This window comes from Vanessa tameamea, chromosome 7, assembly GCF_037043105.1.
Source record: "Vanessa tameamea isolate UH-Manoa-2023 chromosome 7, ilVanTame1 primary haplotype, whole genome shotgun sequence".
NCBI lineage: Eukaryota > Metazoa > Arthropoda > Insecta > Lepidoptera > Nymphalidae > Vanessa > Vanessa tameamea.
This window is the reverse complement of record NC_087315.1, coordinates 8,741,867-8,754,535: the sequence shown is the minus strand read 5'-3', so window position 1 is coordinate 8,754,535 and position 12,669 is coordinate 8,741,867. Positions and strand designations below refer to the sequence as shown.

Here is a 12,669-nt window from a genome sequence, read left to right as displayed (position 1 = left end):
TATTAACATCTATCTGAATCTCTTTTAGTATAACACTTTAAAGTAGGCCACGAAATGTATAGTTGATTTAGAAAGAGACACACTTGTAAGGATTAAAGCTAAACATAAAATATTTATTTAGATATTGCGTTATGTAGTTTTATGAACAGAACAAAAATATAGGTATTGGAAATCACTTCGATTTGTAAGTAGTAGTATAGTTTGAAATACCACGCTTTGAGCTCTGCGGCATTTTTATGAATACAGACACCTGTATTAGTGAACGAAACCATTGACGTCATAGGTTTTAGCGCAAGCGCATTGACCAGACTCGCCATCGCATACGAAGGGATGAGAGCGCGTGTCGCAGTTTCTAACGGCGGACGTTCCTAGTCGCAGCTTGAAGCCATCGAAACGCGGGAAACCGGTGAGTTACTTAAATTAAAATATTTGATGTAGATTTTAGTAGTTATTTATCATTTTGGCTACATATATAATTATTAGAAATAATGTGCAGTATTCAGCCTTCTGAGTAAGTTATGTTCAGTCTTGTAACGTCTAACGTAGAAATTTAGGAACATTAAATGCCGACGCACAACGCCACTATGAACATTTCTAAGCTTCTTGAAGTAATTTTATACTTTATATATATTCGTATCACAGCTCACGTACATTATTACTTTTGACTTATCGGCTTAAGTAACATTATTTAATTGGATCCTTCTTCTAAATTCTTCCCTTAACGAATTAAAAGATTACTTTAAATTTATTTAAAGTGATTTTTTTTTAAATTACCCTTAGAATTAATAGCACTGCGATAGCTGAAGTGCTCTTTTACCGATCTAATTAAATTAAAATGACTATTTAATTAATTACATTGCCGCCGCTCTCATCAAGATTTATTTTATCGTTTATTTATGTAAAAGTTATCAAGAAATTAAACACGAATAAATTTTATTTTAGAATATACATAATATATATACATATATAAGCCAATCATTTGATGTTATGGCGGCATTTGGTCTAATATATATTTTCAACAAAAAGTTATTTTAAAATTATACCTAAAATCGTGTATAAGTATATAATACTGGCTACACTGCCCGGGTTCACATGGGTCGAATAAGAAGTTCTTTTGAATGCTAATTCTACCAAAAGAGTTGTCATCTTAAATTGGATGTCGTTGCCAAGAATGAAGTACAATAGTCAAGGCGGATTTCTTTTGTTAAGGCGGCCATGAAATTAATTTGATCTCAGTTGATAAGACGGGGCACTCCAGAAAGAATTCATTATCTATGATCCTCGGTCTAAATCGCCTACTTTTTTTAAAATTAATTATGACACACGTAATAATTTAAGGAAACGATTTGAAATTTATTATTTTCTATTCAATTATGTTTTCACTATTTACTTACATACTTATTATTGCCGAATTGGAATTATTGGACGTGTTGCGTATGATACATTAAATTTTAACAAAATGCCTTAATTAAAACAGATATAACTAACTTAAATTAATAATCTTTGGAGTAAAATGACCTCTAATTTGTAACCTGTTCTGATCTGACAATATGCTGCATAAACTGAATGTCAATGATAGTGAAAATATTAAAAGATACGCCTCTTTAAAGCACAGTATATATATTTAAATGAGGTGACATTTTCGGACATTTACTTTGAAGCTGAGAATTACTGAGAAAATACTCAATGAATCAAGAAAAGGTGACCGAGACTTTAGATCAAGTAGGTGAAAACTCGGCTTTGGTTGTTTTAAATTACTTTTTCTTATATTTTTATAAAAACGAATAGCGGGGCAATTACGTAATATAGTCATTAAATATTATTTGATATTGTCTTTATTTCAAGTATAGCTCATTATATCCAAGAACATCGAGTGCTGTCAACCGTGATATCCAAGATATAATTGTCCCTTTTGTTGCTGTAATTACGCTTTACTTATTCTTTTTCCTGGAACGTCATAATACAAAGCGTTGTTATTCTATTGTAAAAGTCTTATTAGGCTCAAAATATTTAATGCTGTACAAATTATGCATAAAGTTAACCCCATTGGAATAATATGTTTTGGGTATTTAAAATATTAACAGCCTGTTTGACCATTTTTTGATATCAAAAGTGACTGACAGCCTAAACACAATTTATCTGAAAGATAATATTCAAATATTTAATTGACGAATGTCTTTTAGATAATAAAAGGAACCTTTTTTTGCTCCAATATTTTATCATTTTTGTGTGATGAGGCACTCATTTGTGCGCCTTTTTGATTTTTAGAAGATCTGTATAATGATTTCTTTGAAAATAGCACGTCAAAGTAAACGTAATTTTTACACTAAATTTGGCACTCGTTGTTAAAAAAAACAACTGTGTAAATCACTACAAAATTGTCACCAGTTTGACGCGATTTTATCGGATTCTCCTTTAAAGTTCCTTATAATTTAATTTTTAATGTCGCATTTGAGTTTCTTAATTATGTCTCAATATTACAATCATATACGCAAATCTGATAATCGAATTTTCAGGAATATCTCAGATAGCAGACCTGAGTGGTGATTAAATTGAAAGAACTTTCAGTCCAGCAGATATTATATTATAAATGTGAGAGTAACTCTCTCTCTGTCTGTCGCTCTTTCACTACCAAACCAATGAATTTGATGAAATGTATGAAGCAAACTTGAACTCCAAGGCTACTTTTTTGCCTAACATACGACAACCAACTCCTAAAACGCGAACGAAGCCGCAGGCGACAACGAGTACTTTATATGTAGATGTAAAATATATATATGTAATATATGTATATTCAGTGCTGTTTAGTAGAATAACAAAAAATAAAACTCTCTTAGAGTTTAATATTTGCATTGAGCAAAGTAATATTATAAGTAAGTTAGGTAATCTATGCAGTAAGTTTCTTTTTCCAATTAAGGCAAAAACTATTTATGCAATTGAAAAGAAACTTTAAAATTATTATAGTTTGTAGTTTCAGAGCGGACGTGGGTAGACGTTATATGTTATATAACAATTTTTTTGTACCTACTAATGTCAAGTTTGTGCTTCTTAAGTATCTATTTTTTTGTATTGTTTGTTTGATTTTACATTGATGCGTGATTTATATTCTTAATACAACGTCTACGTTTAAATTAATAAATTACTATTTATTAATTACTTTTTAATTATTAATAACATTAACTTAAAGATAAAATTCTAAGTTTGAAAGAGACATTGCGATATTCGAAAATTTGTTTTACGGACGATTTTCATGTAATGAGGCTATAAAAGACGTATATATTTTCGAGTTATAACATTTATTATGTCTACATAGCCTAAAACAGTGTTAGGAATAAGTCAAACTAGTTATAATGTAATAAATTGTGCATGGGATCGTATACTACATCTGTTTTTCATAGATAAGCAAAATCAAAATATACATACTTTATTCAAGTAAGCTTTTACAAGCACTTTTATATCGTCATCTAACAAACTATATTAAATGAAGCTACTGGCAAGAAACTCAGTAGGTACTCTTTTTCAACATCTAAAAATACAGTCATACAGTTAGTTATGTTATGTAATATATCTTGCCTGGAAGTCAACAAGCATTAACTCCATGCTTTTTTATCATCTATATAATCTTGTATCGAATAATATGCCTTCTTTACTAATGTATTTTTTACAAATGATTTGAATTTATGAAACGACAAAGTTAAAAAGGCCTTCAATAAACAACTGCTGCTTTTAAAAAAAACGGGGGAAAATATACACACACTATTCTTATAAAAATTAATAATATTCTATTTTTAGGCGCAGGTCCAATTTTAATAGACATGCGGTATAAACGCAATACTCGATAGTGATCGTTTCATAGTATTTGTTTTTATCTCATTATTTAAAAAACTATAATGAGGGTAAAATACTAAATTTAATTCAAATTATTACTATAAAATCTAACTTAACTACCCTCAGGTAGGGACGGTAGGATAGGGCAGTGTACTGTGAAATAATAAAACAAGAATATGAGTATTTGTTAAATATACGAAAACTTTTTTTTGTTTTTGTGTTATACATCTAATTTTTTTTCAAATATTCGTCTTACTAAGACTAACGAGATGTTTTATAATAATATCAATTGCCAACTTGCATTAGCGTAAATACTACGGTCTCTTGGAAGCTTTTGCTCGCCTTGTTAAAAAAGAATTCTTTGATATTTTCTTGAGAAACTTGTTTTATTTTTTCATTTGTGTTATATAATTTATAGTTGTAGTTTATATTATTTAGGTATGTATCGTTAAAAATATCTTATTATCCTTGTTTCTTACGCTAATGAGTATATTTTTATACAAAATGAAAATGAAATGCTAACAATTCAATTGGTTATTACTGGATAAAACATTTGATGAAGTCCGGCGTGACGACTCCTCAAGTGACTTACAAGAGGATACCGGAAACCAATCTAATGTCAGTGGAGCTTGTAGCTCTGTCGGCCGGAGATTACTTGCATAATAGAGATTGGTGTGTGTACATTAATCTTATTTTATAGTCTTTGTCGTATTTTCCGCGCCGAGAGATGATTAGGTATATGTACGACGTACAAAGAATGATGGCGGACCACTCTACGTTCTTTTGTGATCGTTATAAAAGTATCGTGGTATCAATTTACGAGGACGCCTTATAGGGCTTTCTTAATTAAATTGTTATTGGAAATTTTATATTCAATACTGAGAATAGGTTTTAATAATACGAGTATAACTTTAATCTTGATAGTTGTTTAAGGTGCGTTAAATAAATAATACTTTATTTAAATAAAAAGGAAATTTATGAAAATATATTGAAATAAAATAAAAATTCGTGTTATAAAAAAAATAATAATTAAGTTGTATAAAGAGAATTACACATACGGGTTTGCTTAAGCTGGATATGTAAACAATGGATTCATCAAAAGGTAGCTTAGCCGGACTTTGGATCAGTTTAGATTAAAAGCTGACAAATCTCCCTGCTAAAGGGATATTCGTTTACTTCATGAACTAAGGTATCACTGCCGGAGATGGACAGATAAGATTACTTTATTGTACTTATGGTATACGTAATTTTTTCCTGATTTTAAATAACCACAATTATTAATTTATTTGTTCGTGAGTTTAGTGTTTAATGTTGAAGTTTGAATAAATGCTATTATAGTAGGCATGCTCTTTTTGATTTAGTTGTGTTTTAGTACGTTTCAAGTAAAACTACAAATAAAATGACACATCCACACCGCGTCAGGTTGTTATATTTTACAGTTTCGTTCGTCTCGTTGTCTTTGTTGTCGTTGTAGTAAAACCAAAACCTTTCACATCGTGGAACTAAAGTAGGACGTAGCCAGCGCTGAAAAACGTAACAATGAAAAATAAGAGCACTTTTAAATAAGGCTTGGTTTTTTTAACATATACTGAAACAGACATAGATTTTATGTATTTATATACTATTACGTTTTATATTGCTCTAAATATTAAGATCTTACTGGAAGTTGGCTTAATTTTACCAGTTTCCTAACGATGTGTTTTCACGATGTGTTGCGGTTTGGCCGTTCTTTTAGATCCATTTATGGCTATTTAAGGAACATTTATCAAGTGTAAATAAAATTGATAGAACTTTAAAATTGTTAGTTATGATTTCAGTAATACTGCAACAATAACTTATTGTTATAATTTTTTAATTAATTGATTTTAACGAAGTTTGTGGCAAGTTACAGAAAAGCGGATAGTTAAACAACATTCTTCAATAAAAACATACATTATTGTTTCAAGTTTATGATATAATCGGTCAAACGGTTTTCGAAGTCTATAATATCAATCAGCTATATACCAGACAACGATTTTAATATATAGATGTGAATTGCATTCTCGTTTTTTCGATGAATTAGAATACTTTAGCGTATTAATGATTAGGTATGTCATGAGCGAATATTAAATAAATACGTATAATATCCAACCCTCGTCAATGTCAATAAATAATTATTGGAGGCTGTTCTTGATAAGTGCGAACTTCTGACGTGATATGGCTATAATTGGATAAATAATTGCTTCGCCCCAATTTCAAACATTGTTTGTTATTTTCCTACTACATGTTTTTAGACATCCGTAATCAAAGTAACAATTTATGAAATTGATTTAAATTTATAAATACTTATATCCTTCTAGTTTTACGTAGTTATATTCCTTGCTTATATTTACAAGATAACACATGTTATAAAGTATTTCATTGTATTTTGTAGATATAAGATTAAGTTTTAATAGATATACTTAAGAAATATACAACGAATTCAGTTGTCGAATTATTTGCGAATGATGGCAACACTGTATGAAATAATATATTAAATTTAAAAATTATACTTCCCAATAAATATTTTAAAAAAAACGCAAAAATGAGTTAGCAAAGAAATTGTGACGATATTGCAATTATAAACGGTCGGTGAAGATTTATATATAATAATAACATTAAACTTGAGTACATCATAATTTTATACCTAGTCTTCAATACTGATTTTAATTGATTATTTTAAATATCTTATGTTAGTTCGAATTCCAATAATATTTAAAACTAATATTCTAATCACACGATTTTTGAATGAAATGAACTACTACAGTGTCAACATTCAAAAGAGATTGATTCGTTCGACAACAAACACAATATTCGTATACATAGCGACTGGTTCAGAAGTTCACCGGGACACGGGTGTGAGGGCGGTGAACTGGGTCACCAGAACAGCATCGAGTGCTGCCGCAACTGGAGCAGATTTTAAAATCTATAAATTGCTCCACTTGTTGATCCTGTTATTGTTTTGGATTATTTTACATTTTCATATCGTAGACGGTGGAATTGAATTATACATATATTTCTTTAATTATACCAAGTGATCTTATACTAGTTTTTGTTACATATAAAAATACATTATAAATACAATTACGTCGTAATTAACAGTTTGTATTTATTTAATCGCTACTTTAATCTAATCAAGAATCATTATTTTGTGTTTTAATAACTGTTAAATTATTATTATTTCTTGCAAATAAACTAGAATGAAAATATTTGAATGCCTTTTTTTGTGGAAATAATTCAATTTTTATTTTAGTAGTAGAGGAGACTGATAATTTCAGAATCAACCCACTACCATTTATTTCTCCCGCTGGCAAAGGGATGTTGACGCGATTTACTCGTTGGCGGTGCGTCAAATTGAATATTAATTTAAATTACACGGTCCCTCATTTTTATCTCAGTTTTGTAAAAATATTTTTCTTTTAATTTTTTACACTATTTTTGGAGAAGACCTTACATCATTTACATTTGACATATACATTTTAAAATATGTGCAATGCAGAAATAGTCTTCAATTTTAAGGGTAGGACTGATGACAGTGTAAGTATCTGTATAGTGTATATTATGCCTTACTACTTCCAATGCCAATGCCAGAGGTGACATCTTAGCGTCAGGTAGTCAACATGGCTTGGTCTTTCAATTGTTGCCGCACACATATAAACTTTGTTTAATAACAAGTTGCATATATAGTATACGACTACTATGAATTTTCTTAACATTAACATTAATCACTTTGATAATCATTGTATATACACGAGACGCAAGGATAAGCTTAAAACGCCAAATTGCCAACTCCGCAAAGTCAATAAATCCTCCTCCAAGGTAACCGTTTCTATAACAAAACTCCGTAAGAATTTTTTACTTACCCGAATCATAAATTAAAATCATTTCAAATAAATAGATTAATAAAAAAGGCATATTTTTCAATACAAGATTAAGTATATAGATGATAAAACAGCGTGGAGCTTATACTTGTTGACTTCCAGGCAGGATAGATTATCCATACTTCCATACTAATATTATAAATGCGAAAGTAACTCTGTCTGTCTGTCTCGCTTTCACGCCAAAACTACTGGACCGATTGTATTAAAATTTGGTACACAGATAGTCTTGAGCCTGAGAAAGGACATAGGCTACTTTTTATTTGGAAAAAGTGCTGTAAAGGATTGAAAAGGGGGATGAAAGGTTGTAAGTTGTTGAAAGTATCATTTTTAGAACTAGAAGCATAAAACTTATACTTTAGACTGTACACTTATAAACTAACATATCATGACACCCACTAAGGAGCGAATTCTGGAAAATCTACCCCTAAAGATGTGAAATAGGGGTTGAACGTTTGTATGGAAATCAGTATTTTTTAAGTTCGAAACATGAAACTTCGTTTTTGGCATACCTACTGATTAAAAAGGAGTAGATACTTATTTAAGTGTTTCTGCATATTCTACCCATACGGGGGTGAAATAAGGGTTGAAAGTTTGTATAGAAGGCCGTAATTTTTTAAGATAGAAACATGAAACTTTATTTTTGGGATACTGATAAAAAATAAGTAGATACGTATTTAAGCGTTTCTGAATATTCTACCCTAAGGGCTGAACACATCACACCATTTGGTATACAAAGAGGTCTTACATTAAGGTAATATTTTAAGTTAATTTGTAAATATATTCATATTTTACGCGAGCAACGCGGCGGGTAACAGCTAGTAAACATATATATTTGTATTTAACTAAGATAGCTTTGTATTTTAAATGTTGAAAGTGAAGAGTAACTATTGATTTTCTTGCCGGTTCTTCTCGGTAGAATCTACATACCGAACCGGTGGTGGCTTCACTTAATATAGTTTGTAAAATGACGATTCAAAAATGCTTGTAAAAGTCTACTTGAATAAAATTTTGATTTTGATTTCCAAAAATGTGACATAAGGTTTATATTGTTTATGTAACTTATTTTTTGTTCAACAGATACAAGCAACCAAGATGAATTCAGCAGTGATATTGGCGTTATTGGTTGTCACATGTTCGAATGTTCTATCTGCCCCGATAGCGCACAATACAGGTATGTTTTTGATTAATAATTGTAATTTTTAATAAATCACCTTTACACCTAAATTCTATACGGATTTTTATATAGTTAAATCTTTTCATATTATTTGAAGTTAATTAAAGTATAAATATCAGTTCTTATTATTTACGAACTCAATTCGGATCTCACTTGTGAACTGTTTAAAACCGACTTATGATGCGCTTTTTTGATGCGTGCTGGATCTTTTCTTTTATCAAAACATCCAGAAGTACTGTCGATCACTTTCTCTTTTGTTTCGTTTCATTTGTTTGTATCTCATTGTGTACAGATGAAAATCTGGGTTGTTGTTAAACTCGTAAGTACTTCATTTAATTTTTCGTTAGATAAAAGTTTTCATTGATATTTTGGACCTTAGGAATTATTTATAATAGCTTGATTGTTTATGTAGAGTTGTTTTAATTACCTTGTAATTTAGTCTTTGTAAATAAGAACAGATCCTTTCGCCATACGTTCGGTACAAGTGTTGACTTAGTATTAAAGAGTTACGTTTATGGCAGAATCCGAAAACAAAAAACAACATTAATGCGATGTCCATCCACTAATTAAGTGTTTATACTTGCTTAACATAAGAGTTTAAACTAACGTTATTGTTAAAATAACATATTCTTATATTTCTGTAAGAATGTGCGTTGCGTTTCACCGTGGTGCTTCAACTCACTGTTAGTGTTCTTCCCACCATTCTATTGACTAACATAGACTTATTAAAACTTTATTTTATTATAATATACATATGTATATTTTAATTCATAGAGGCCACTTACAATTATTTTTTAATGTGTTAAGATTCTTGTAATTTTTGTGTAATTTTAACGAAATATTAAGTATGAATCATTATATGACCCAAGAGATATATAAAGAAGAATCCTATTAAATAACAGCATAAAGATTTATAAAGGAAAAAATATTGCTGTAAAATAGGTCACAGGATCCTAGATTATTCAGACTCACGACGTACCCAACTATTTTTAGCGCTGCGAAATTGAAACTGTCAGGCTTTATACATTGCATTATAAAAAATAATGGCATCCATTCTTTAATAACATTTCTTTGTTTTCACTTTCACGCCGATGGCAAATTTCTAATATAATTCTAGAATAGCGTTCTGATTCCAAATTACATTTCAGGAAGAAAATTATTACCTTTCATTTTGATCACGAATTTCACGAAACATAATTAAAGTTGATGTTTAAGCTCCAGTTTGAAGTTAAGTGTTTATCTCACAAACTCTTTAGTGTAATTTATCGTTTTATAAGCTTAAAACTGTATAAAGTTAGTCCGTAACGTTGTGAGTTAGTTGGATTTAGTGACTTTGCTCTTAGTTCTATTTTACTGCCCTTCGTATAAATTCGCTTGTGTGTTGTGTTTATTCACCAGACGTTCTCACAGAAGTAACATATTGAGGAAAGTTATTGTCATTCTTATAAAAAAATTGTTGCTAGCGACTAAAATACGCCGTAATGAATCTTTGCAGGGAACAAAGATCATTGGAGATATAAAATTTATTGAGATTATAGATTATTGATATATTTATTGATTTACTTATAAAGTTAGTCCTTTTACTTATATATATATATATATATATATATATATATATATATAGATATTATATATAGGACCTATTATCTTTACTTATTGTTAACTTGAGTACGCTTCGGGGGTTGTTATTATATACTGCTAACTCCTTTATCCTATAAATGTCATAGAAAACTTATTCTTTACCAAACCATAAGTAAAAGTAGTACGTACACGTAGCGTGATTGCAATGTGTTTTTTATCTTTTACAATATGGGGCAATAAATCTTGATCTGTAGATAGATGTAGATCTACGATATAATCTTCGTTAAAAAGTCAGTATCTACTATGAATTCAGACCTCATGATACCCTATTTGCAAAACTTAAGCGAGGTTTAAGTGTCTGGGAACGTACCCATCAAATATTCTATCGTTAAACAGCAATACTCAATGCGATATACAAAGAGCGCTTTAAAGAGTGAGTGGTATTTTAAAGGATTTTGCCTGAAATTTATAAATCTTAATGTTTAGCACAATAGTATATAGTTTCGTTACTATTTTAAGCGTATTATCATGTATCCGAGGCTATTGATAAAGTCAAGTGACAAAGTAACAAATATTATTTTTAAAGTAACCCTTTTTCCCTGTAAGTTTGGGATTAATATTTAACAACTTTTAGAAATGTATACTTGATATTATAACTTCATAAATATATACGAAATAATTGTATGTATATAAATAGGCCAAGAAAAAACCCTCCCTATTTTCCTGTTTATCTATCGGTTTTCTGTTTTTGGTTCATTAGCGTTTGACGAGCCTTAGTGTTATAAATCAAGATAATAAAACAAATGGAACTAAAAGTAAAAAAAATAGAAAAAAAAACAAATGAATTTTCATTAACTATATGGCATACTTTCGACCAACATGTTGGTTGTGCTCGAATTTATTGGCACAGGCCAACACCGACAATTAATTATAAAATTAAATTAGTTTACACTTATTTACACTACGAGTAAACTCCTCGCTCGATAGACAATTCTTTTAATACTTACATTGATTAATCATTGAATATTAAATAAAGATTTGCTAAATATATTATATTAACAAAATCAACAATTAAATTGGTACGTTTAATTGTATTTTACTTGTGAAAATAATAAGTTCTAATTGTATATATATAACTAGCGATTCGCTCCGGCTTCGCCCGCGTTCTATTTAGTAATTACACTATTCAACATATGGTGTCGTTTCAGTCATTTTGCGTCGCGGCGCTCTGACAAGTTTTTGTTGACAGATGAGTGCTATTAAGTACTTCTAACTCGAGATGTTATCGTACTAAACATATTTTTACATACTAATAGTAAGTTGGAATAATCATAATATATAGATCATTTATTTTGAGCTCTTTTAGATAGGAAAATAATAACGGTCTGGTTTCGGCATAAGGCTTAGAGTTCAGACTAAACTATATTTATTGACTATTACAAAGTTAATATAAATAAATTATTTAAATTATAAACTTAGTTAAAATACGTGATTAAAGTAACACAAAATAAATTAGTATTTTTTTTACTATAGGTAAAACAAAAGGTAAACTTTCATTTGCTCATACATCCCTTATTTTAATTAACCTTTACAATTGGATTCATCTTCTTGTTAACTATTTTTGTAAAAGAAAACATCGACAATACCAACCCACAGTCTATTATTACTGTTGAACCTGTAATAACACTGGTATTCACTCTTCATAATAAACCGTAACAATACAATCCGAAGTATTGTTGCTCGATAGAATATGAATAATAAGAGGTAAGTGATAGTACGATTACGTGGGCAGATAAATGTTTAATATAAAAATAAGTAATATTTTCATATGTATTGACTATAACTTTCACGATATTAATATTAAAAAACAAAACAGAAGTGTGTGAAAGTGTATCCTCATAATAAATAATTGTATATCTGATATAAATGTTGTAAAGAAAATATTGTAATGCATTCTAAGCAATATGGTCGTCAATATGCTTTTAAGTTATTTTTGTAGGATTAAGTCTCGGCGAATAGTCTGGAATAAACCACCGACAATTAGAAAATGTTGTATAATTAAATTATTTTTAAAGATTTTAGCAATTCAGAAAAGATTATAACATTCATTATCATAATATTAAAACCACATTATTGTCTTCATTTATCCCTGTAACGTCAGTCCGTACGTACGTAGAGGAATTTTAT

General features: G+C 29.5%; 1 protein-coding gene across 2 annotated transcripts in view; it reads left to right on the top strand.

Moving 5' to 3' along the window:
* The first annotated feature begins 261 nt into the window (after positions 1-261).
* The window catches only part of LOC113401350 (uncharacterized), a 46,245-nt gene continuing 33,837 nt past the window's right edge, over positions 262-12,669 (top strand). Inside the window, exons 1-2 of one of the 2 annotated variants that reach the window (XM_026641228.2) lie at positions 262-406; positions 8,805-8,898. In XM_026641228.2, the coding sequence (XP_026497013.1) occupies positions 8,820-8,898 (79 nt within the window). In that variant the 5' untranslated portion in view covers positions 262-406; positions 8,805-8,819. Of the gene's footprint in view, positions 407-8,804; positions 8,899-8,977; positions 8,982-12,669 lie in introns of those variants that run through there. The other variant, XM_064215317.1, reaches the window with a different exon arrangement.